The following is a 24,339-nucleotide window of genomic DNA, read 5'->3' as shown; positions in this document are numbered from 1 at the left end:
ACCGCTCTTCGTCCGAGACGCGTCCAATGTGCGCCCTTAGCCAGCCTCACATGTGCCGCCGGTGCCATTGTTTACCAGCCAGCCTCCGCGGTAACATCCAAGCATACAATCGGAACATTTCGTATTATTACAGTGTTTTTGGTGATTTTATCTGCAAAATAAGTGACCATGGGCCCCAAGAAAGCTTCTAGTGCCAACCCTACAGCAATAAGGGTGAGAATTACTATAGAGATGAAAAAAAAGATCATTGATAAGTATGAAAGTGGAGTGCGTGTCTCTGAGCTGGCCAGGTTGTATAATAAACCCCAATCAACCATCGCTACTATTGGTGGTACAGCTGCTGCTGCTGCTGCTGTACCACCGTCAGCTGCTGCTGCTGTTGCACTGTCAGCTGCTGCTGCTGCTGCACTGTCAGCTGCTGCTGCTGCTGTACCACCGTCAGCTGCTGCTGTAGTACCGTCTGCTGCTGCTGTAGCATCGTCTGCTGCTGCTGTACCACTGTCAGCTGCTGCTGTAGTACTGTCTGCTGCTGCTGTAGCATCGTCTGCTGCTGCTGTAGCACTGTCAGCTGCTGCTGCTGCTGTAGCACTGTCAGCTGCTGCTGCTACTGTAGCACTGTCAGCTGCTGCTGCTGGTGTAGCACTATTGTTGGTGTGGCTTATTGAGAATACCAAGAAACAATTAACCCCAGAGGATTTGCCACCCAGGATAACCCAAAAAAGTCAGTGTCATCGAAGACTGTCTAACTTATTTCCATTGGGGTCCTTAATCTTGTCTCCCAGGATGCAACCCACACCAGTCGACTAACACCCAGGTGAACAGGGAAAAAGGCCTGCAACTAGTGCTCATATTGGTGAATTTAAAGCCAGCAAAGGTTGGTTTGAGAGATTTAAGAATCGTAGTGGCATACACAGTGTGATAAGGCCTGTTCTGGAAGAAAATACCAAACAGGACCTACAGTACTCAGGAGGAAAAGGCACTCCCAGGACACAGTGTCTCATCAGTCATTGCTGCATCTTCAATAAAGGTAAGTGTCATTTATTCTTCATTTAGTAGAGTAGTACATGCACAATATATATTGTGCATGTACTACTCTACTATTGTGCATGTATCCTTCTCTTTGTGTGTAGGAAAATGTATATTTCATGTGGTAAAAAAAATTTTTTCATACTTTTGGGCGTCTTGCACGGATTAATTTGATTTCCATGATTTCTTATGGGGAAAATTCATTCGCATACCGATCATTTCGCATAACAATGAGCCCTCTTGCACAGATTAAAGTCGCTATGCGGGGGTTACCTGGTTACCTGGAGGTTATTCCGGGGATCAACGCCCCCGCGGCCCGGTCCATGACCAGGCCTCCTGTATTTACGTGTACCTGTACCTCAATAAGCTTACGTACTTACATGTATTGATAATAATGGCAGACACGTTAAACATGTTTTGCAAATAAAAGCCTTTATTGTGACCATTATTTTCATTGTCGCTTAGGGGTTAACCCGTAAACGGTCCAAACGTGTATATACTTTTTTTCAACATTTGAAAGTATGTAAAAAAAGTAGATCTTCTTTTTGTTTTTCTACATTTGAAAATGTGTAAAAAACTTTGATCTACCTTTTTTTTTTTTGTTATATTTGAAAATGTGTAAAAAACTTAGATCTACTTTTGTAGCTCTACACATGTGAACGTAGATCTGCTGGGACCGTTTACGGGTTAAACTCACAGCACACAAGTCAATACAGTGGACCCCCGCATAACGATTACCTCCGAATGCGACCAATTATGTAAGTGTATTTATGTAAGTGCATTTGTACGTGTATGTTTGGGGGTCTGAAAGGACTAATCTACTTCACAATATTTCTTATGGGAACAAATTCGGTCAGTACTGGCACCTGAACATACTTCTGGAGTGAAAAAATATCGTTAACCGGGGGTCCACTGTATTTCAACTTTACGATGGTGTGGCGACAATTACTTTGGAGATAAAACTTAAGATAATTACCCAACATGAAGGTGGGAAGTCCTTAACTTTAATTCGTTTATTCATTTTTCAGTAACGGTATTTCGTTACACTAATTATTTGTTTATTTACTTATTCAGTGATAGTAGTTATTTACTTATTTATCATATATTCATTCTCGACTTACAGTATTTGCAACTTACAACGGGTTCGTCAGAACTTAACCAACATTGTAAGTCGAGGACCTCCTGTATGTAAATTTGTCATGATATTTGATGTAACATTTATTGTGGCGTATCTTTCAGTTACCCCATCAAAGTACCGGCCAAGACCTCGACCGGTGATCAGCGCCGAGGAGGATGACTCAGAGAACGAGGAGAATGACGAGCCCAGACGAGGCACTCGCAAGAGAGGCATAACAGATCACTATAACCCAGAAGTCTATATACCTAAGCCTAGAGCACGATCAGCCAAGCAGAGAATCTTAACCTCCAACAGTAACCAAGGTAAGTTATGATATAAACCTTGGTAATGGTTTGTTTTTTTATTAACACATCGGCCATTTCCCACCAAGGCAAGGTGACCCAAAAAAGAAGAAACACCTTCATCATTACTCACCCCATCACTGTCTTGCCAGAGGCATGTCTACACTACAGTTCAAAAACTAACATATCTCCACCCCTCCTTCAGAGTGCAGGCACTGTACTTCTCACCTCCAGGACTCAAGTCCAGCTAACCAGTTTCCCTGAATCCTTAAATAATATTCCATTATTGTAAAGTTTTAGGTCTGGATTTCGATGAGTATTTGGATTTTGAAAAGTATTTCAATTTAGCTGTTAATTATTTTGTACTCACAGGGTAGGTATAGGATGCATAATAGAGATATTATATTAACTAAATTAACTAGATTATTTAATATTTTCAGATGTGAGTGTGCACACAGACAAACCCCAGACACAGGAGTCTGTGGCTGGTATCAACGACCCCAAGAAACCTCTCGCTGTGGATGTCATATCCGAAGAACATTCTTACTCATCTCCGAGCAAACAGGAACCCCAAGCAAGGAAGAGCTTGATACCCTCTTTCACTCGTGGGAGGGGCACTCGCAGCTCGGGCAATGGGCAGCTGTTATCTGGCAAGGCTAAACCTACAAGTGGTGCAAGAGGAAATGCTGCTCCACTGTCAAGAAAACTGACTAAAGACAATGGCAAACCAGTCACCACATATGGCAAGAAAGATACAAAAGGAGATGAACTTATATCTGTGAGTCAGCAGATGGAAGATGCGTTGCTACTCCCTGGGGAACTTATTAAAAGCAACGAGCAGTCTACTGATCATCTTAGTGAAAAACTGGGCAGGGAAAAACCGGCGGACAAGGTTGCAAAATGGCTCTGCAACAGCAGAGAAGTCGGCTTCCAGATAGGAGCCTCACATTCAACCGATACCACTTCCACCACCGATTCTGAATCCTCTCGGGTCTTTAACCAGGCTAAAAGTGTTGCTCTCGGTGATCAAAATTCTCAGCAGGCATCAGGGCCAAATAATTCCAGTATTAAAACAGGTATTAAAAGATTAATTTGCTCAAATAAATCTTCTTCCACATTATCCAACAAAAAAAGTGAAGATAGCTTAGTATCCTCTCTCACTGGTTCGAAAAAGTTCTTCAAATCTAAGACCAATACAGAAAATCTCGAACGTGATTCACCGGACTCTCAGGCTGATATAGAAACTCAGATATTTAATCCCAATGATCTTATTACTGGGACTCCTAGTGATCCTTTTAAATTTATTCCTAGTCAGAAGACACCGGAAAATAGGAAGACTGTAAAAACAGGTCATGGGGTTGGAACAAGAGCTAGAGGGAAGGTGAATGTGAGTCGGGGTCGAGTGAGGGGCCGGGGTAGAGGCAGAGGTATACCGGTCATGCAGGGAAGATTTGCCAAAATAGATGATAGTATTGTTAATTCTGATATGAGTGTTAATTCCACTACCCAGAAGCATAGCACGCCCATTGCCAGAGGTGCTAAACACAACCACAATGTTGATCTCAGTGTTATAAAACCACTCGATACTAGCATAGCTTTGTCTCACACGAAGCAAATCGAATCGGTCATCGTACAAAATCATGACGATGATGATGGCCATTACGACTTACCAGATAGTTGTCCTGTTGTCACCAAGAATGAGTTCGATGTCCTCATTTCGGATGCAAAAGACATTGAACGGTGTGATGATGGTATTCATGCTTCGCAACCCAAAGGAGACGGCTTAGTCAATGACGGTAAAGATGAGAACCTAATCTTCATAACTCCTGCTCAAGGTGGTGAAGATTTACCCAATACTAGCAGCAAAGACCAAGGTAAAAAGGTGGTTAAAAAGAGAACTAATGATGAGAGTGTACACGAGATAGGAGCAAAGAAGAAACCAAAGACAAAGAAACAGCAGACTATCTCGAGTGATGATAGTCTTAATAGTAATAACAGTAAATTAAACACTATTAAGAATCCAAAATCCAAAGCTGAAAAAGCTAAAGAGGAAGTGGAAGCGATTTGCTCTATGTTTGAGGATATTGACAACTACCAATTAAATACCTTGTCAGTGGAAGAGGAAGAGAAGAACAAGAAGAATAAAGAGCAGGAAAAAGAAAGAATAATGAGGCAAAATCTCTCTCTAATGGCTCAAACTCATGAAAATACTCATCTCAACAAGACTATTCCATCTTTGATGCCCAAAAGTGAGAAATTGATGCCACCCCCAAAAGCGCCCACTAGAAACAGAAAAGTACGGTTTAACGCTAATGCTTCTGCTAAACCGAGTGAAGTTCCCAGTTATGAGGAGTCTGTGCCATCAACATCAACTAGGTCATCGGGGAAGACCACCATTGCCGACGCTTGCAAAACCTCCCGCAATGTAAGATATGCTTCAGAAATTAAATCGAAGCTAATGGACACCAGTAAAGTCGTTGCTGTCTCGGTTAATGTGAAATATGCCAAGTCGCCTGGATGGTCGCACGTTGAAGGTGCCCGCAGAGATCTGAAAGTCCGGCAGGCAAGTCTTAACATAACAGGAGGTGAACAACGCAGTATCAATGATTCACGAACTGAGGGAGGAACCAGCAGACACTCCATCACTACCCTGGCTTCTTCAGTAGAGACTAATGTGACTATTGATGAAGAAACTCAAGATTTCGATGTTGAACATCTGTCGTCATCTCAGAGTAAGAGAGATCGAGTCAAGAAGTTGAAGGAGATAGTCTCTCAGTTACAAGAAGATGAGAAAGAACAGAATGAAGACAGTAAGAAATCCAAAGGAGATAATAAAGACAGTAAAAAGCCAGATGCACAGCAGAAGTTACTGCTAAATAGAAATATTAACCTCAGCAGAGAGAATCAGTCAGAGCACACTAAACCCTCACTACCATTATGTGCAGAAACAGAGACATTTTGCATCGATGATGACTTTGACACTGGCAAATCTGATGTTAGCATTCCCTCAAAATCTTCCATGAAATCCTTGTCTCGATCATTGTCAACATTGAGTAGGAAGAGAAGCCCTAAATCTATTCCAGTAGAACACAAGGATCAAACTCCTCAAAAACCTGTCAAAATTAAAAGCAAAATTTCAAATATACCAAAACCAGGAAGGAGAACATTTTCCTTGAAAGCTACCACACAAGACCTTCATGTTTTGCACAGCAATGACCCGATTAATGAAGTTGCAAATGTTGAAGAGTGTGCAGTTGACATGGTTCCTGCAGGAGATAATGTGGAAATGTTAGCACTGCAAGGTAATGCTACAGAGGAACTCAAAGACAAGACAACATTCTTACCATCAAATTCAACAGTTGTGAGCAAGCCATGTGTCCCTCATCACACCATAAGCCCCAGTTCCATACTAGAAGCATCATCCACACCTTTTTTATCCAGACGTGAAGCTATCAAGGATGTTTCCAGTGCGATGTCTCCGATCTCACAGAAATTGTCTTCCAAGATTCCAAACTCTCAGTCTCGCACAGACCGCCACTTACAGTTGGTGCCATTTAAACTAGTGGGTTCACTCTGCTCTAAGAGGTATGTTGAGTAGACAAGTTATTATCAAATCTTAAGCCGCTTTCAAATCTTTCTCTATGTTGATAAAACAAGCTACTTTCAAATCTTTCTATGCATTTTGACTTTTCATGGGGACTGCCTTGCTACTGGTGACAGGCTTTTGATTCCAAGACATAATAGACTGGTTTAATTGTACGTTTAACTGCCTTGATTTTCAATGTTTATTGCAGTTTATCTGCAAACTGTGTGTACACTGCTGTATTAGGTGTACAGTAGAGTAATTCAGTGGTTTTTACTACTTTGTTTTTTTAGATAATCTGGTTTAATGGTCCACTCCTGCAGTCCTCCCTGTTAGTCTGCTGTATGGAAGGTTTACTGTACTCTCTTAAAATCTAGTCTGAATGCCACTTATCACCTTGCTACTGTATATTACTTCTGGCCTTACTGCTTCTAAATAAACATGATAATAATAATAGTAATAATGATAATAACTATCAATAATAATATTAATGCAGTTGAGAATCCTTTATCTGAAATGCCTGAGGCTGTAAGTATTTCAGATTTCAGATATTTTTGTGTTTTCTAATATTTATATATTTGCGAAACCAATCAGAAAATGTCCCTAGGGATCCATGCCCTTTTGTTATTATAATAAAGGACCTGCTGTGGATACTGAAACTGTGGATAGTAGTGAACTCTATAGAGTTCACTACTATCTATAAGTCCTGTACATGCTTATTATAAAGTTTAATTGATAAATTATGCACAATAAATGGAGAATTATAACTTTTTCACTGATGGGAAACACTTCAAGGCTTCTTTAGACTGTAAACAACTTCCACCATAACTTTTTTGCACTTCAAGGCCATTATTGAGAAAAATTAATGGTTATTTTTGTTATTTTCGGGCCATGGTAAACCGCTGATACTGGACCCTCAGATACAGGGGTTCTGTTATTACATATACCTTAAAGCTTCGATTTATAATTTGGTAGGGTGTGCAAAAGAAGAAAATTAAAAGTGAATACAGGAAAGAGTAAGGTTATGAGGATAAAAATATTAGGTGATGAAAGATTGGATATCAGATTGGAGGGAGAGAGTATGGAGGAGGTGAACGTATTCAGATATTTGGGAGTGGACGTGTCAGTGGATGGGTCTATGAAAGATGAGGTGAATCATAGAATTGATGAGGGAAAAAGAGTGAGTGGTGCACTTAGGAGTCTGTGGAGACAAAGAACTTTGTCCTTGGAGGCAAAGAGGGGAATGTATGAGAGTATAGTGTTACCAACGCTCTTATATGGGTGTGAAGCGTGGGTGATGAATGTTGCAGCGAGGAGAAGGCTGGAGGCAGTGGAGATGTCATGTCTGAGGGCAATGTGTGGTGTGAATATAATGCAGAGAATTCGTAGTTTGGAAGTTAGGAGGAGGTGCGGGATTACCAAAACTGTTGTCCAGAGGGCTGAGGAAGGGTTGTTGAGGTGGTTCGGACATGTAGAGAGAATGGAGCGAAACAGAATGACTTCAAGAGTGTATCAGTCTGTAGTGGAAGGAAGGCGGGGTAGGGGTCGGCCTAGGAAAGGTTGGAGGGACGGGGTAAAGGAGGTTTTGTGTGCGAGGGGCTTGGACTTCCAGCAGGCGTGCGTGAGCGTGTTTGATAGGAGTGAATGGAGACGAATGGTTTTTAATACTTGACGTGCTGTTGGAGTGTGAGCAAAGTAACATTTATGAAGGGGTTCAGGGAAACTGGCAGGCCGGACTTGAATCCTGGAGATGGGAAGTACAGTGCCTGCACTCTGAAGGAGGGGTGCTAATGTTGCAGTTTAAAAACTGTAGTGTAAAGCACCCTTTTGGCAAGACAGTGATGGAGTGAATGATGGTGAAAGTTTTTCTTTTTCGGGCCACCCTGCCTTGGTGGGAATCGGCCAGTGTGATAATAAAAATAATAAATAAGTATTTATATTGTTTGTTACTGAGGTGTTTGGGGCTGGTAACCTATTTTCCCCATTAATACCTGTGTTGTGGCTGTAGGTGCTCTCCTGGACTGTAATGTTTTGGATCTAATTTTATTTTTTGATGATAGAGTGGACTGTGTAATTTTAAATGAGCTCTTTCTCTTCTCTTTTGTTTGTCATTGTCTAACTCTCTTATTCTCTCTTGTATTCACTCCCTATTCTCCCATTTGCTTCTGTATTCTCACCCATCATTCAGTATCTGACACATGATATGGGTGACAGAAATAGGACTCCCTCTCCCATCCCTACTCTCCCTCTCTTCTATTTTTTATCTCATTCACTCTTTTTCTCTCCCTCTCTACCATTTCCTTCCCCCATTCTCTCTTATTCTCTCCTTCTCCCATTCTCTCTTATTCTCTCCTTCCCCCATTCTCTCTTATTCTCTCCTTCCCCCATTCTCTCTTATTCTCTCCTTCCCCCATTCTCTCTAATTCTGTCCCTCTCCCATTCCCTTCCTCACGCCCATTTCTTCCCTCCCTCCTGAAGGTTGTTGTGGAACAAACTACAGTGTGGGAAGGAAGTATGGTGTCATTCCACAATTCCTGATCAATCTTAACCACATGAACCATCCTCTTGAGCATGTTCCTCTTCAACAGTTGCAGAACAGTAGTGGACAGTGTCAATCCCGTTGAATCGGCCGGGGGCGTTGGACGTGACTTTTGTCTGCACACAGTCCCTTGTGAAGTATATCAAGTGCTCATGAAATATATGTCGTTTTTACTCTCACAACAGCAACATACGTGAGTATATCAGCGCATATTTATTCTATTTCGGTTCTGTGGATTCAGAAGACATAATCCTAGCAATACAGTGGACCCCCGGTTAACGATATTTTTTCACTCCAGAAGTATGTTCAGGTGCCAGTACTGACCGAATTTGTTCCCATAAGAAATATTGTGAAGTAGATTAGTCCATTTCAGACCACCAAACATACACGTACAAACGCACTTACTTAAATACACTTACATAATTGGTCGCATTCGGAGGTAATCGTTATGCGGGGGTCCACTGTAATTGAGAAAATACAACAAGGTGATGAATACATGAGGGCCCCACTTTACAGCATTTTGCTAATACATCAGTTGACCCTCAAATTTAGTCGTGCCTTTTCTGTATGCATAACTATTTTTATTATCTATAAAATGTATTGTTAATATTTTTGGGTGTCTGGAATGGTTTAATTGGATTTACATTATTTCCTATGGGAAATATTAACAAAACATACATTTTATAGATAAAAATAGTTTTGCATACAGAAAAGGCACGACTAAATTCGAGGGTCCACTGTACATCAGTTTTCATTTCTAGCCATTGTTTATTTATTCAGACTTGATACAATAAATATACAGTGGACCCTCGGCTTACAATATTATTTCATTCCAGAAGTATGTTCAGGTGCCATTACTGAACGAATTTGCTCCCATAAGGAATATTGTGAATTAGATTAGTCCATTTCAGACCACTAAACATACACGCACAAACGCACTATAATAAATACACTTACATAATTGGTCGCATTGGGAGCTGATCGTAAAGCAGGGGTCCACTGTATTTACCACTCATAAGCTAAAGACAAAAATATTTTAAGGTAAGTATTGTGTGTACTGTGTATGCAGTTTTTAGGCCTGGCTCAATTGCTCACTTAATATATGATAGTGTAAACTTGTTATCAGGCTTTTATATCTGTTTGAAAGTGAGAAAAAGCTGTGATTCAATTTACAGCAATTTTTGTTTTACAGCAGTAGCCTTAACCTGCTGTATAAGCAGGGCCCTCCTGTACAGCAGTAGCCTGGAACCTAACCTGCTGTGTAAGCAGGGCCCTCCTGTACAGCAGTAGCCTTAACCTGCTGTATAAGCAGGGCTCTCCTGTACAGCAGTAGCCTGGAACCTAACCTGCTGTGTAAGCAGGGCCCTCCTGTACAGCAGTAGTCCAGAACCTAACCTGCTGTGTAAGCAGGGCCCTCCTGTACAGCAGTAGCCTTAACCTGCTGTATAAGCAGGGCTCTCCTGTACAGCAGTAGCCTGGAACCTAACCTGCTGTGTAAGCAGGGCCCTCCTGTACAGCAGTAGCCTGGAACCTAACCTGCTGTGTAAGCAGGGCCCTCCTGTACAGCAGTAGTCCAGAACCTAACCTGCTGTGTAAGCAGGGCCCTCCTGTACAGCAGTAGTCCAGAACCTAACCTGCTGTATCAGCAGGGCCCTCCTGTACAGTAGTAGTCCAGAACCTAACCTGCTGTATAAGCAGGGCCCTCCTGTACAGCAGTAGTCCAGAACCTAACCTGCTGTATCAGCAGGGCCCTCCTGTACAGCAGTAGTCCAGAACCTAACCTACTGTATCAGTAGGGCCCTCCTGTACAGCAGTAGTCCAGAACCTAACCTGCTGTATAAGCAGGGCCCTCCTGTACAGCAGTAGTCCAGAACCTAACCTACTGTATCAGCAGGGCCCTCCTGTACAGCAGTAGTCCAGAACCTAACCTACTGTATCAGCAGGGCCCTCCTGTACAGCAGTAGCCTGAAACCTAACCTGTTGTGTAAGCAGGGCCCTCCTGTACAGCAGTAGTCCAGAACCTAACCTACTGTATCAGCAGGGCTCTCCTGTACAGCAGTGGCCTGAAACCTAACCTGCTTTGTAAGCAGGTCCCTCCTGTATAGGAGTAGCCTGGAACCTAACCTGCTGTGTAAGCAGGGCCCTCCTGTATAGGAGTAGCCTGAAACCTAACCTGCTGTGTAAGCAGAGCCCTCCTGTACAGCAGTAACCTGGAACCTAACCTGCTGTGTAAGCAGAGCCCTCCTGTACAGCAGTAACCTGGAACCTAACCTGCTGTGTAAGCAGGGCCCTCCTATAGTGTGAATTTTGATTAAGTGTGAAACTAATTAATGCTAGTTTCCCCCCCAAACTCTTCAGATCATTTGCAAAAATTGTATATATTTCAAATAGTATGATTTGAGTAGTGCGGCTGTTTCACAGGATTCATTATTCACTCTAAAAATCGAAGCTGGCTGTAAACACACTTCATGACGAAATACAGTGGACCCCCTGTTTACGATCACCTCCCAATGCGACCAATTATGTAATTGTATTTTTGTAGGTGCGTTTGTACGTGTATGTTTGGGGGTCTGAAATGGGCTAATCTAATTCACAATATTCCTTATGGGAACAAATTCATTCAGTACTGGCACCTGAGCATACTTCTGGAATGAAATAATATCGTAAACCGGGGGTCCACTGTATTATTGGGATTTAATAAAACTCTACATCTGTTTATCACCTAGGTAGAGTGACTTGAAAAAGAGGAAACACTTTCATCATCATTCATTCAATCACTGTCTTGTGAGAAGCATGCTGACATGACAGTTTTAATGACCCACTCAACTGTAACATCCCCATGCATCCTTCAGAGTGCAGGCACTGTACTTCCCACCTCAGTGCCTGCACTCTAGAGGGGTGTGAGGATGTTGCACATCAAAGGGTCATCTGAACTACAGTGTCAAAACACCTCTGACAAGGCAGTGATTGCATGAATGATGGTGAAAGCATTTCTTCTTTTACAGTTCACCGTGCCTCAGTGGGAGACAACCATTGTGTTAAAAAATAAATAAAACCTTGTTCTTCAATGTATATCTTTTGTATTTAAAGTTCTGTATTCCTTGTCTTCTCAAAAGTAAAATTCATATGAATTTACGAACTATGAGCTGTTATTCTGCCTGATATAGCCGAGCCAAATAAATACACCCTTGTATTCGTTTGGTTGATAAATATCACACATGGGTGGCGACGTATACAGGTCCACATCCCTTTATCCAAATCCCTTCGGGCCAGTGTTGTTTAGAATTTTAGAATTTTTCGAAGTTCAGAATGATTCTCAACGCTGTCACGTGGTGGCGTAACCCAGCACTGAGATGACCGATGCTCTGCACTCCACCAAAAACTTTTGGTTTTCGGAACTTTTCCAATTTCAGAATTTTGGATAAAGGGTTATGGACCTGTATTGCAAATACAGGCGCCCCTCTATTTACGATGGGGGCTACATTCTGATGGATTCGACTTACGAACCCATCGTAAGTTGAAAATATCGTAAATCGAATATGAATATGATATTCTAAAAAAACTGAGTACAGAAATGACTGCATCCTCTCCTCACTTAACGTCGGTAAATAAAATCATCACTAAGTGAGGATCACACTATAATGGTAGTGGGTTTGTGTCAACCATCTTTGATAGTGTTTTAATGTCACATTTGCACCATTTATAACATTTCTGGTATATTTTTAAATGTTTATACAGCAGTGTACTGTACATTGTAATAAACAGAATATAGGAAATCAGCTCTAATATACATTATTTGGGTATTCATACTGGTCAGAGAGCCCATCGTAAGTCCAAGTCGTCAGTAAACGAGTATGTTGCTAAGTGAGGAGAGGCTGTACTGTGACTAAAGAAATAAACCAATAATTACTGTAACTAAGTACCAGTATTGAAAGGTAAATAAATGACTACAAGTTAGTGACTTGTCACCTTCATATTGGGTAATTATCTTAAGTTTCACCTCCAAAGTAATTGCTGCCGCACCATCGTAAAGTTGAACCATTGTAAGTCAAGGAGCACCTGTACATGATTATTATCTTCAGGAGCCTACCACAGATGATTAAGTCATGTGTTGTACGTATGTTGAAGCCACAATTCACTTTTTACTTTGCTGATCAACCAGGTTATGACTAAAAAAAATTTACTGCATACTATGTTGTATCATGATTACAAGTCAGATTTATAATCTTGTGGTTTTTATATCTGCAGGGCTTGTACAACTGCAGCCTGTGGTGCCAAGATGCCTCTGGAATCTGCTGAACCTTTGCTGTCTACCAGTAACATTGCTGCTCCAGTTGAACCTAAGAAGCAAGATGTTGGGCCTAGCAATGAAGAACAACAAACTAGCAATCAAGAAGATAGACCTATCAATCAAGAACATAGCACTCAAGAACCTACCAATCAAGAAGAACCTAGCACTCTAGAACCTACCAATCGAGAAGAACCTAGCACTCAAGAACCTACCAATCAAGAAGAACCTAGCACTCTAGAACCTACCAATCGAGAAGAACCTAGCACTCTAGAACCTACCAATCGAGAAGAACCTAGCACTCAAGATTTACTTAGCATTCAAAAAAACGGACTTGACCAATATGTATCTAATAATCAACTGTCGTCAAATAAGCATGAAGCCAGGGCCGAGAAAACAACAGAAAACTCCTTTTCCAACGTGAAATTAATGGGGGATTTTAACCAGCTACCCATGATACCCACAGCTGTCCACTCTAACCAGGGGAATGAGGTGGTACCCAGCAGTTACTCCACTGAGGAAATGGATGTAGCAATCCCGCTACCTACTGATAAAATTGATACCCATGTCAAAACTCTGCAGTCCCCAGATACTGGTGATCAGCAGGAAATGCCAGCCTGTGATGTAGACACAGATGCAAATCGGGAAACGTCTGCTAATAAAACACATGACGAGCATGTTGAGGATTTATGTATTGATTTAGCACCATTGGGATCATGCTCTCAGTCATCAGAGATATTGATTGATAATTATGCACTGATGACTTGCAATAATAGTTCTTCAGCATGTCAGACGCAGAACACAGAGAGCAGCCAACAGTCGGCAAGTCTCCTGGCTGATGTTGCTGACGGCAGGATGACACGAGCCAGGCGTGCTTGTTGCGCAAGCGGAAGTGCAAAGGCAGACGAGAAGCCAGCGGAAAAGACCGAAAGGAGAATACAGGGAAACCAAAAAAATAAAGAAAAATGTGCGATAACAAAAACAATTCTTAGCAATGAGTTGGTGGATGTTGAAAAGGAAAATTTAAAAAAGAATGGCAAAATACACCCGGCCATTAATAGACCACGAAGGAAACCTTTACAGTCAGGGCAGCCAGTGCTGGAAAATATCATGTCCCAAGTCATGAAAGATGGCAAGATACCACCCAATGAGAAGGACGAAGTGACTTTAATACAAAGCAGTTTACCCCAGGAGAGTCAGAAAATTGTATCTTTGTTTCCCACAGACTCTGTGAAAAGTTCAAACAAAGGTCAGAGGAACGAAATGATGGCAGGTAGTCCGGCGAAAGATAAAGATTTGGAAGAGACGGATAATGATAGTCCACTGAGAAGTTCATTCGATATGACTAGACGAAAGTTCAAAAGAATTCGTCGGCCATCAACTTCAGGATCCAGCTGTGAGGACAGTGATTTGGAAGTGATCATTCCTCCAGTAAAACGTAAAGCTAAATCCATTTCCAGCAGCGGCAGCAGTAACCAATCCTCTGCGGTTCAGAAGAAACGGAATATGAAAGTTGAGATTGAGCAAGAGTATCCTGTCGACTCTGAGGAGATGAGAGATCTGGAGAGGCTTGACCAAAATGTCTGGGAATTTTTTGGGCACCCAGATGAAGGTATAAATAAAAAAGAAGTCAACCAAAATTCCCACGTCATCGATGATTTGGACTCCAACCAAACGGACCACGACGAGCTTCCACCGGCAACTCTCTCCATCCCCTCTGATGATGAGGAGATGTCCAGCACAGCTGATGTTATACGCAATGTCAACGCTGACATGTTACTAATTAAACAAATGCGTGAGGAAAAATTGAAGGTTCCTGAAGTGACCACTGACATGTCATCGCAGGAATCTGTAATATCCACCAACACAGTCCTCTCTGTTACCACAAATAAATTGTTTACAAAGGTCGATAAATCCCTTACTAAAGCCGAAGCTCTTCTAGATAGAGACGGTATAATGTTTGAAGATCTGTGCACACCTGTAGAGGCAAAGAACAGCTGTGCACCAGACATGAGCAACAGCATAAAACCCAACACAACACCACCAACAAGCAGTAAAGATAACAGAGGTAAATATGTATGTGGGTTTGGAGTGTGTGAGCAAGGGGTCATTTAACAAGGTACGCAGAGGGGAAGTTGGTTACTAGATTTGAGTCCTGGAGGTGGGAAGTACAGTACCTGTACTCTGAAGGATGAGTGAGGATGTTACTGTTCTGGAAGTAGGAAGTACATTGCCAGTACTCTAAAGAATGAGTGAGGATGTTACAGTTATGGAGGTGGGAAGTACACTAGTACAGTGCCTGTATTCTGTAGGATGAGTGAGGATGTTACACTTCTGGAGTTGGGAAATACAGTGCCTGTACTCTGAAGGATGATTGAGAATGTTATAGTTCAGAGGGCCATCTGAACCATGGTGTCATCACATTCCTGAAAGACAGTCACTGAATGATTGATGGTGAATGTATTTTCCTCTTTATGCCATCCTGACACAGCAAATGAGGCTAAAAAAATTGTCTTGTGCAGAAGATAAAAATCAGTAATAATGGGTATTAATATTTTTTATATTTTCCCTATTTATTGTTGTTTTTCCTGTACAGACGAAGATGTGGATAGTGAAGTGAAGGATGGTGAAGCAGAGGATTGTGCAGCGGAGGATGAGGACGAAGTGGATAATGTTAGCCACAGTAGTGCATACTCTTCCCAGAGTGAAGCAGTCAGTACTCAGAAGCAACAGCAAGTCAAGGTACTACTTCTACATGTACCACTTGACTGGTTAGCCTGAATACTTCCGTCCCCCAGCCACTGTGTCAACCCTACGAGTTTAGCGCTTACCCATGAATATAATGTTACGTTCTGTATTTTCATTTGAATATAGTGACTATGAAGTGGGATTGTATTTGTTGGTATTAGTTCTAACTTGTTGGTATTAGATGTGACCAGAATATTTAACTCTTCTCTCATTTTAATTGGTAATTGTTCACTGTTAACTTCGTATCTCACCTCTTTGTTTTTTAAGCAACGAGGGATCTGGACCTCGCTTTCCTCTCTTCTCTCTCCCCTCTCCTCTCCTCCTCCCTCCCTCTCCCCTCAGTTGAACTTTGCTACCTCCCTCTCCCCTGACGCTGTATAATCCCCTACTTGTTTATAATATGCTCTGTCCTCAACAGGATGAGGTTGAAATGCTGAAGGCCAGGGTCCGAGAGCTGGAGGCAGCAATGGTCAAGAAGAATGCTGCTGAAGCAGGTGAGGTGGATAAATTATCTTATGTTGTATAGATTATATTGTATAGATTGTATTATATAGATTGTATTGTATAGATTATATTGTATAGTTTATATTGTATAGATTATACAATAATGTTGCAGTTTTATAACTGTAGTGTAAGCATGCCTCAGGCAAGACAGTGATGGAGTGAATGATGATGAAAGTTTTTCTTTTTCGGGTCACTCTATTTTGGTGGGAAACTGCCGATGTGTTAATTAAAAAAAAGAATTATATGTATAGATTATATTGTATAGACTTTCTCTTAGCCTGGGATACCAAATTTTCAGTTATATAATTGACTGAATGTTCAGTAGGCACATTTTACATAGTTTTTGGGACTTGATGAGCTGTTGGAGTGCGAGCAGGGTAATATTTTGTGAAGGGATTCAGGGAAACCCGTTAGTCGGACTTGAGTCCTGGAGGTGGGAAGTACAATGCCTGCACTCTGAAGGATGGGTTTGGGATATTTGCTGTTTTCAGAAATATATAAGCTGTTGTATCTACGTGCCTCTGGCAAGGCAGTAGTAGTGTGAATGATGGTGAAAGTGTTTCTTTTTGGGTCACCTTACCTTGGTGAGAGATGACGGGTGTGTTAAAAAATAAACAACAGAGTGTGAAATATCTCAAGAAATTGTAATGGCACAATTGTAAACAGCATGGAGGGTTCAAACCCATGGTAAGCCAGTGCTAAGACTAGCAGGCAAGTGTGCTAACCACTGAACCAAGCTCCAAATTCTCTACATAATTTCACACCATACTTTTCCCTCAGACATAATATCTCCACTGCCTCCTGGGTGTTTGGAACGGATTAATTGGATTTACATTATTTCTTATGGGAAATATTACAACACGCATGGCTTACGGAGGAAGAATTCTGTTCCACTTCCCCATGGAGATAAGAGGAAATAAACAAGAACAGGAACTAGTGAGAAAATAGAAGAAAACCCAGAGAGGTGTGTATATATATGTTTGTACATGTATGTGTAGTGTGACCTAAGTGTAAGTAGAAGTAGCAAGATGTACCTGAAATCTTGCATGTTTATGAGACAGAAAAAAGGACACCAGCAATCCTACCATCATGTAAAACAATTACAGGCTTTCGTTTTACACTCACTTGGCAGGACAGTAGTACCTCCCTGGGCGGTTGTTGTCTACCAACCTACTACCACAGGACAGTAGTACCTCCCTGGGTGGTTGTTGTCTACCAACCTACTACCACAGGATGGTAGTACCTCCCTGGGCGGTTGTTGTGTACCAACCTACTACCACAGGATGGTAGTACCTCCCTGGATGGTTGCTGTCTACCAGCCTACTACCACAGGACGGTAGTACCTCCCTGGGTGGTTGCTGTCTACCAACCTACTACCACAGGACAGTAGTACCTCCCTGGGAGGTTGCTGTCTACCAACCTACTACCACAGGATGGTAGTACCTCCCTGGGTGGTTGCTGTCAACCAACCTACTACCACAGGACGGTAGTATCTCCCTGGGTGGTTGCTATCTACCAACCTACTACCACAGGACAGTAGTACCTCCCTGGGTGGTTGCTGTCTACCAACCTACTACCACAGGATGGTAGTACCTCCCTGGGCGGTTGTTGTCTACCAACCTACTACCACAGGACAGTAGTACCTCCCTGGGAGGTTGCTGTCTACCAACCTACTACCACAGGACGGTAGTACCTCCCTGGGTGGTTGCTGTCTTCCAGCCTACTACCACAGGACAGTAGTACCTCCCTGGGTGGTTGTTGTCTACCAACCTACTACCACAGGATGGTAGTACCTCCCTGGGTGGTTGCTGTCTACCAACCTACTACCACAGGACGGTAGTACCTCCCTGGGTGGTTGCTGTCTACCAACCTACTACCACAGGACGGTAGTACCTCCCTGGGTGGTTGCTGTCTACCAACCTACTACCACAGGACGGTAGTACCTCCCTGAGTGGTTGCTGTCTACCAACCTACTACCACAGGACGGTAGTACCTCCCTGGGTGGTTGCTGTATACCAACCTACTACCACAGGACGGTAGTACCTCTCTGGGTGGTTGCTGTCTACCAACCTACTACCACAGGACAGTAGTACCTCCCTGGGTGGTTGTTGTCTACCAACCTACTACCACAGGATGGTAGTACCTCCCTGGGTGGTTGCTGTCTACCAACCTACTACCACAGGATGGTAGTACCTCCCTGGGAGGTTGCTGTCTACCAACCTACTACCACAGGATGGTAGTACCTCCCTGGGAGGTTGCTGTCTACCAACCTACTACCACAGGACGGTAGTACCTCCCTGGGTAGTTGCTGTCTACCAACCTACTACCACAGGACGGTAGTACCTCCCTGGGTGGTTGCTGTCTACCAACCTACTACCACAGGACAGTAGTACATCCCTGGGTGGTTGTTGTCTATCAACCTACTACCACAGGATGGTAGTACCTCCCTGGGTGGTTGCTGTCTACCAACCGACTACCACAGGACGGTAGTACCTCCCTGGGTGGTTGCTGTCTACCAACCTACTACCACAGGATGGTAGTACGGGAGGTACCAATCTACTACCACAGGACGGTAGTACCTCCCTGGGTGGTTGCTGTCTACCAACCTACTACCACAGGATGGTAGTACCTCCCTGGGAGGTTGCTGTCTACCAATCTACTACCACAGGACGGTAGTACCTCCCTGGGAGGTTGCTGTCTACCAACCTACTACCACAGGATGGTAGTACCTCCCTGGGTGGTTGTTGTCTACCAACCTACTACCACAGGATGGTAGTACCTCCCTGGGTGGTTGCTGTCTACCAACCTACTACCACAGGACGTGTGATGCAGTTCAGATGGGCTTGTGAGGTCTCTAGGGAGACCTAATTATATGGTCACACCTGCCTTAGCAAATGTCGGGTAGTCAAGCCCATGTCTGAGGTCTTTTGTTCTTAACGGTGTCAGACCTCGGCGTCAGGTTGTAACACCTGGTACATACACAATTGGGGAGGGGGTACTTTGACAACGATATAAGCCCAGGGAACAGCGGGGCAAAGAGGTTGTTGGTGACAGGTCTGGGGAGCGAGATCTCTGGACAGCCGCGTGTGTAGTGGACCACGCATTGGGAATCTCGGGTCAGCTGGTCGGTGAATTAAGAGTGAGTACTAGTCCGTGTTACTGATAGCATCTACCCTTCCCCCTGGTAATAAGTCTCATAGGTCAATTGTTATATTGTGTAAATTTCCTTCAGGATATGTTGTATTCTAGCCCTTTTATGTTATTAAGTAAACTATAGCCATAGTTCCCATTTTTATTAGTACCTTCATATGCTATTCCCTATTCTGTTAAGCACTGGGATATACAGGAGACGTGCTCACTCGCTAGGATACCTCAGGTAGAGTGGGTAGAGGTCTCACATGGTGGCAGCGGTTTAGCGTTTATCATTAAACGCGGCTCACGTGCTTTACGACTGGTCGGTTTTTGCTATCAAAACCAAATATTAATTTCTATGTGTCGCCTATCATTTGTTTTACCGTTAACTGTGACCATATAATTAGGTCTCCCTAGAGACCTCACAAGCCCATCTGAACTGCATCACATCCCCCTTTCTCCCCCAATTTAAAATATCTGGGAACTAGGACAATTTGTCCTAAGTTATTAGACTATTTTAATCCTAACCCTTTTATTCTATTACAATACAATAGCAAATAATATGAATTCACACAGATCAGTAGGTTTAATAAATTCTAGCACAAGAAACGAATAACAATGACTCTGGTGCGAAACCTCCTTATCCGTCATGTCTCCTTAAAACTAAATATCAGGCTCCAGTGCCTTCCTGTACTCTACTAGAAATAAACTAGCTCCTGTAGTCACCCTCGCTAATTAACCATTGAGCCGAACCTCGTAAGGTTTTCCTGGCGTAGAAAACAGCTCCAGCGGGTATTACTCCTTCAAGTACTTGCAACTGAACCATTACACGACCACAATGTCGCATTTTCCTTGCACCCTACCGTGACCATTCATGACAAGGCAGGAATTGCAACCAGGACCAATCATTATCCCATTTCTAGGAACTAAAAGAAAACCTCCCATCCCTCACATTCTCAATATTAACATCAACATTTATTGCTGCTACATTCCTACTCAATATGTCTGGTACATGGTGTGAGGCTCCTGGTTTATAAAGAATCTGGTACGAGTGTGCTGACAGTTCGTAACCCCATCTAGACATCCTAGGACAGCGAGTTTTCTTTTTAAATATGTGCACCAATGCCCTGTGATCTGTTATTATTTTAAAATGGCGCTGAAATACATACGGTTCAAAGTATCTCACACTTTCTACCACTGCCAAGGCTTCTTTATCAGTGATGCATACCTGACTTCCGGTCCTTTAATCTTTCTGCTAAAATACGCTACTGGGTGTGGGTTATTTTCCTTGTCTCTTTGCATTAGGCAACCTCCTATTGCAACTGCTGAAGCGTCTGTATGTATCTCAAAGTCTCTGGAAAAATCAAGGACCACTAATACCGGCTCACTTGTAAGCTCAGCCTTTAATTTTTCGTGAGCCAACTCATGTTCTTCTTTCCATACAAACTTAGCTAGTACCTCCCTGGGTGGTTGCTGTCTACCAACCTACTACCACAGGATGGTAGTACCTCCCTGGGTGGTTGCTGTCTACCAACCTACTACCACAGGATGGTAGTACCTCCCTGGGTGGTTGCTGTCTACCAACCTACTACCACAGGATGGTAGTACCTCCCTGGGTGGTTGCTGTCTACCAACCTACTACCACAGGATGGTAGTACCTCCCTGGGTGGTTGTTGTCTACCAACCTACTACCACAGGACGGTAGTACCTCCCTGGGAGGTTGCTGTCTACCAACCTACTACCACAGGATGGTAGTACCTCCCTGGGTGGTTGTTGTCTACCAACCTACTACCACAGGATGGTAGTACCTCCCTGGGAGGTTGCTGTCTACCAACCTACTACCACAGGATGGTAGTACCTCCCTGGGTGGTTGCTGTCTACCAACCTACTACCACAGGATGGTAGTACCTCCCTGGGAGGTTGCTGTCTACCAACCTACTACCTAATTGTAATAATAATTTTTTTTTTTTTTTTTTTTTCAACAAGTCGGTCGTCTCCCACCGAGGCAGGGTGACCCAAAAAAAAAAGAAAGAAAATCCCCAAAAAGAAAATACTTTCATCATCATTCAACACTTTCACCACACTCACACATTATCACTGCTTTTGCAGAGGTGCTCAGAATATAACAGTTTAGAAGCATATACGTATAGAGATACACAACATATCCCTCCAAACTGCCAATATCCCAAACCCCTCCTTTAAAGTGCAGGCATTGTACTTCCCATTTCCAGGACTCAAGTCCTGGAAGTGTAGTAATAAAAATGATAATGTTCCAGTAAGTGGCATGGCTTTTATATTTTCTGTAGGCGAGGCTAGTACCAAAAGCGATGTGGTGCCTCCCCAGAGCCCATCAAGTGACAGCGGCGACGAGTCCGAGGAACTCTTCTCCAGTTTTCCTGACCTCACTGAATCAACGGAACCCAAATTACCGCCGAGTAGCACTTGCACTGTAACGCCGAGGTTAGTGTTGTTTTCCCTGACGATACAGGAAGTCTTCAACTTACAAACACATTGGGGACCTGAATCAGTGTACAATATTCACAATACACAAAATCCTCAACTTAAACACTATAAATCTATAACGTTTCAGGTCTGTGGTGGCCAGAAGAATACACAGTGGTCTTGGTGGTCCACCTCAAGTGGTCTGCACTGGTCTCTCTGGTCTGGAAATGGGTAAAGTGGAGGACCTAGTGAGGAAATTAGGAGCCAGCGGATCATCTGTTAGGAGGTCGTGGGGCCGAGACATCACTCATGTCGTGGTGAAGACTGGGCCGGATCGCTCGGCCCAGCGGACACTGAAGTTCCTGTATGGGGTAGCGGCCGGGTGCTGGGTTATTACTCACCAGTGGGTACTGGACTCACTCTCCACTCACAAACTTCTCCCAGAAGTGAGTATATCATCTCACAGAAGTGAGTATATCATCTCACAGAGGTGAGTATATCATCTCACAGAGATGAGTATATCATCTCACAGAGATGAGCATCATCTCACAGAGATGAGTATATCATCTCACAGAGATGAGCATCATCTCACAGAGATGAGCATCATCTCACAGAGATGAGTATATCATCTCACAGAAGTGAGTATATTGTCTCCCAAAGATGAGTATATCATCTCACAGAGGTGAGTATATCATCTCACAGAGATGAGTATATCATCTCACAGAGATGAGTATATCATCTCACAGAGATGAGTATATCATCTCACAGAGATGAGTATATCATCTCAGAATTACTTTTGATTTACACTCATTTAAAACTACTTAATATCCCATGTCTAGTTGTTAAGTAGTATTTAAGCAATAGTATCTGCATGCCTCTGGTAAGGCAGTGATGGAGTGAGTGATGGTGGAAGTGTTTCTTCTTTCTCTGGTCACCTTTCCATGGTGGGAGATGGCTGATGCATTTAAAAAAATGCAAATTACATTACCTGTAAATTGTAGACAGGAAATACATACGTGTAATACAGAAACTGTATTTCTTTCCTGCATTATACAGGTAATACAGTGGACCCCTGGTTAACGATATTTTTTCACTCCAGAAGTATGTTCAGGTGCCAGTACTGACCGAATTTGTTCCCATAAGGAATATTGTGAAGTACATTAGTCCATTTCAGACCACCAAACATACACGTACAAACGCACTTACATAAATACACTTACATAATTGGTCGCATTCGGAGGTAATCGTTATGCGGGGGTCCACTGTATATCACTAGTATGACTCACAAAATCGTAATGACACGATTGCAAACAAACCATACCACGGGCGGGATTGAACCTAGTTGGACGAATCTTATTGTGGCTAGCTGGTCCAGTGGCTAACACGACGGTCTGGAGTTTTGAGACTCTCTGACCGCGGGTTCAGTCCCGCCCGTGGTATGGTTTATCACTAGTTTTTAACCCTTAAATGGTCCAAACGTATATACAGTGGACCCCCGGTTAACGATATTTTTTCACTCCAGAAGTATGTTCAGGTGCCAGTACTGAACGAATTAGTTCCCATAAGGAATATTGTGAAGTAGATTAGTCCATTTCAGACCCCCAAACATACACATACAAACGCACTTACATAAATACACTTACATAATTGGTCACATTCGGAGGTGATCGTTATGCGGGGGTCCACTGTATACGTTTTTTCAACATTTGAAAGTATGTGAAAAAATGTAGATCTTCTTTCTTGTTTTACATTTAAAATTGTGTGAAAAAAACTTTTATCTAATTTTTTTTTTTTTTTTTTTTTTTTTTTTTTTTTTTTTTTTTTTTTTTTTTTTTTTTTTTTTTTTTTTTTGAAAATATGTAAAAAAACGTAGATCTACTTTTGCAGCAGTACGAATTTGAACGTCGATCTGTTTGGACCATTTAAGGGTTAAATGTACAAAAAGGAGAGTTAGTTAAGTGAACAATAGTACAATTTTAAGTGTATTAATACTGTTGCCCAAAATATTTTGTATAACCAGGGGGACTTTTTATATAGTATGTCATTGGTGTCAGCTATGGTCTGTATAAGTTTTACCGTGTACTTGTAGGTTATTATTGTGATCGTAACTAAGTGCTAAACTCGTAAGAGTCATACAGCACTGCATGTACTTGTAGAAATATTGTACTTCATACTGATTCATTGATGTTCGGTTAAGTGGGATTACTGACCTGTATACATTAAGTGCTCAACTTACAAACACGTTGGGGACCTGAATAATGATATTATACACAATAATGATAACCTACACAATACAGTAAGTCGAGGACTTACCGTATGATATAATGATAACCTACACAATACAGTAAGTCGAGGACTTACCGTATGATATAATGATAACCTACACAATACAGTAAGTCGAGGACTTACCGTACTGCAGAAAAGAAATAATTTTTTATTTATTTACAAAGGTCAGAAGCTTAGCAGTAATTTTAATGTTACTTGCAGGAGGACTATGAAGTACTGGATTGTACCGGGGCTCCTGGACCTCACAGAAGTCGCACTAAACCCCTGCAGCTCTTTAACGATTACGAATTTTACGTCAAGCCTCCGTGTGTTGAGGTGACCCTAGAACAACTGAAGGTACGATACTTACTCCTCTACGAACCTAGCAGTGCT

The 24,339-nt window shown here is 42.5% G+C and overlaps 1 protein-coding gene across 2 annotated transcripts in view; it reads left to right on the top strand.

The window, feature by feature from the left end:
- Window positions 1-24,339, top strand: part of LOC128704796 (uncharacterized) — a 45,620-nt gene that overhangs the window by 11,634 nt on the left and 9,647 nt on the right. For both annotated transcript variants that reach the window (XM_070080726.1, XM_053799938.2), the window contains exons 4-12: window positions 2,266-2,466; window positions 2,886-6,030; window positions 8,617-8,760; window positions 12,816-14,923; window positions 15,452-15,597; window positions 16,022-16,097; window positions 21,546-21,699; window positions 21,830-22,127; window positions 24,169-24,303. In XM_070080726.1, coding sequence (XP_069936827.1) covers window positions 2,266-2,466; window positions 2,886-6,030; window positions 8,617-8,760; window positions 12,816-14,923; window positions 15,452-15,597; window positions 16,022-16,097; window positions 21,546-21,699; window positions 21,830-22,127; window positions 24,169-24,303 — 6,407 coding nt within the window. The remainder of the gene's footprint in view (window positions 1-2,265; window positions 2,467-2,885; window positions 6,031-8,616; window positions 8,761-12,815; window positions 14,924-15,451; window positions 15,598-16,021; window positions 16,098-21,545; window positions 21,700-21,829; window positions 22,128-24,168; window positions 24,304-24,339) is intronic.

The sequence above is a fragment of the Cherax quadricarinatus genome, unplaced genomic scaffold (assembly GCF_038502225.1).
Source record: "Cherax quadricarinatus isolate ZL_2023a unplaced genomic scaffold, ASM3850222v1 Contig857, whole genome shotgun sequence".
NCBI lineage: Eukaryota > Metazoa > Arthropoda > Malacostraca > Decapoda > Parastacidae > Cherax > Cherax quadricarinatus.
The sequence above is the reverse complement of the archived record's forward strand: the minus strand, read 5'-3'. Positions and strand labels throughout refer to the sequence as shown.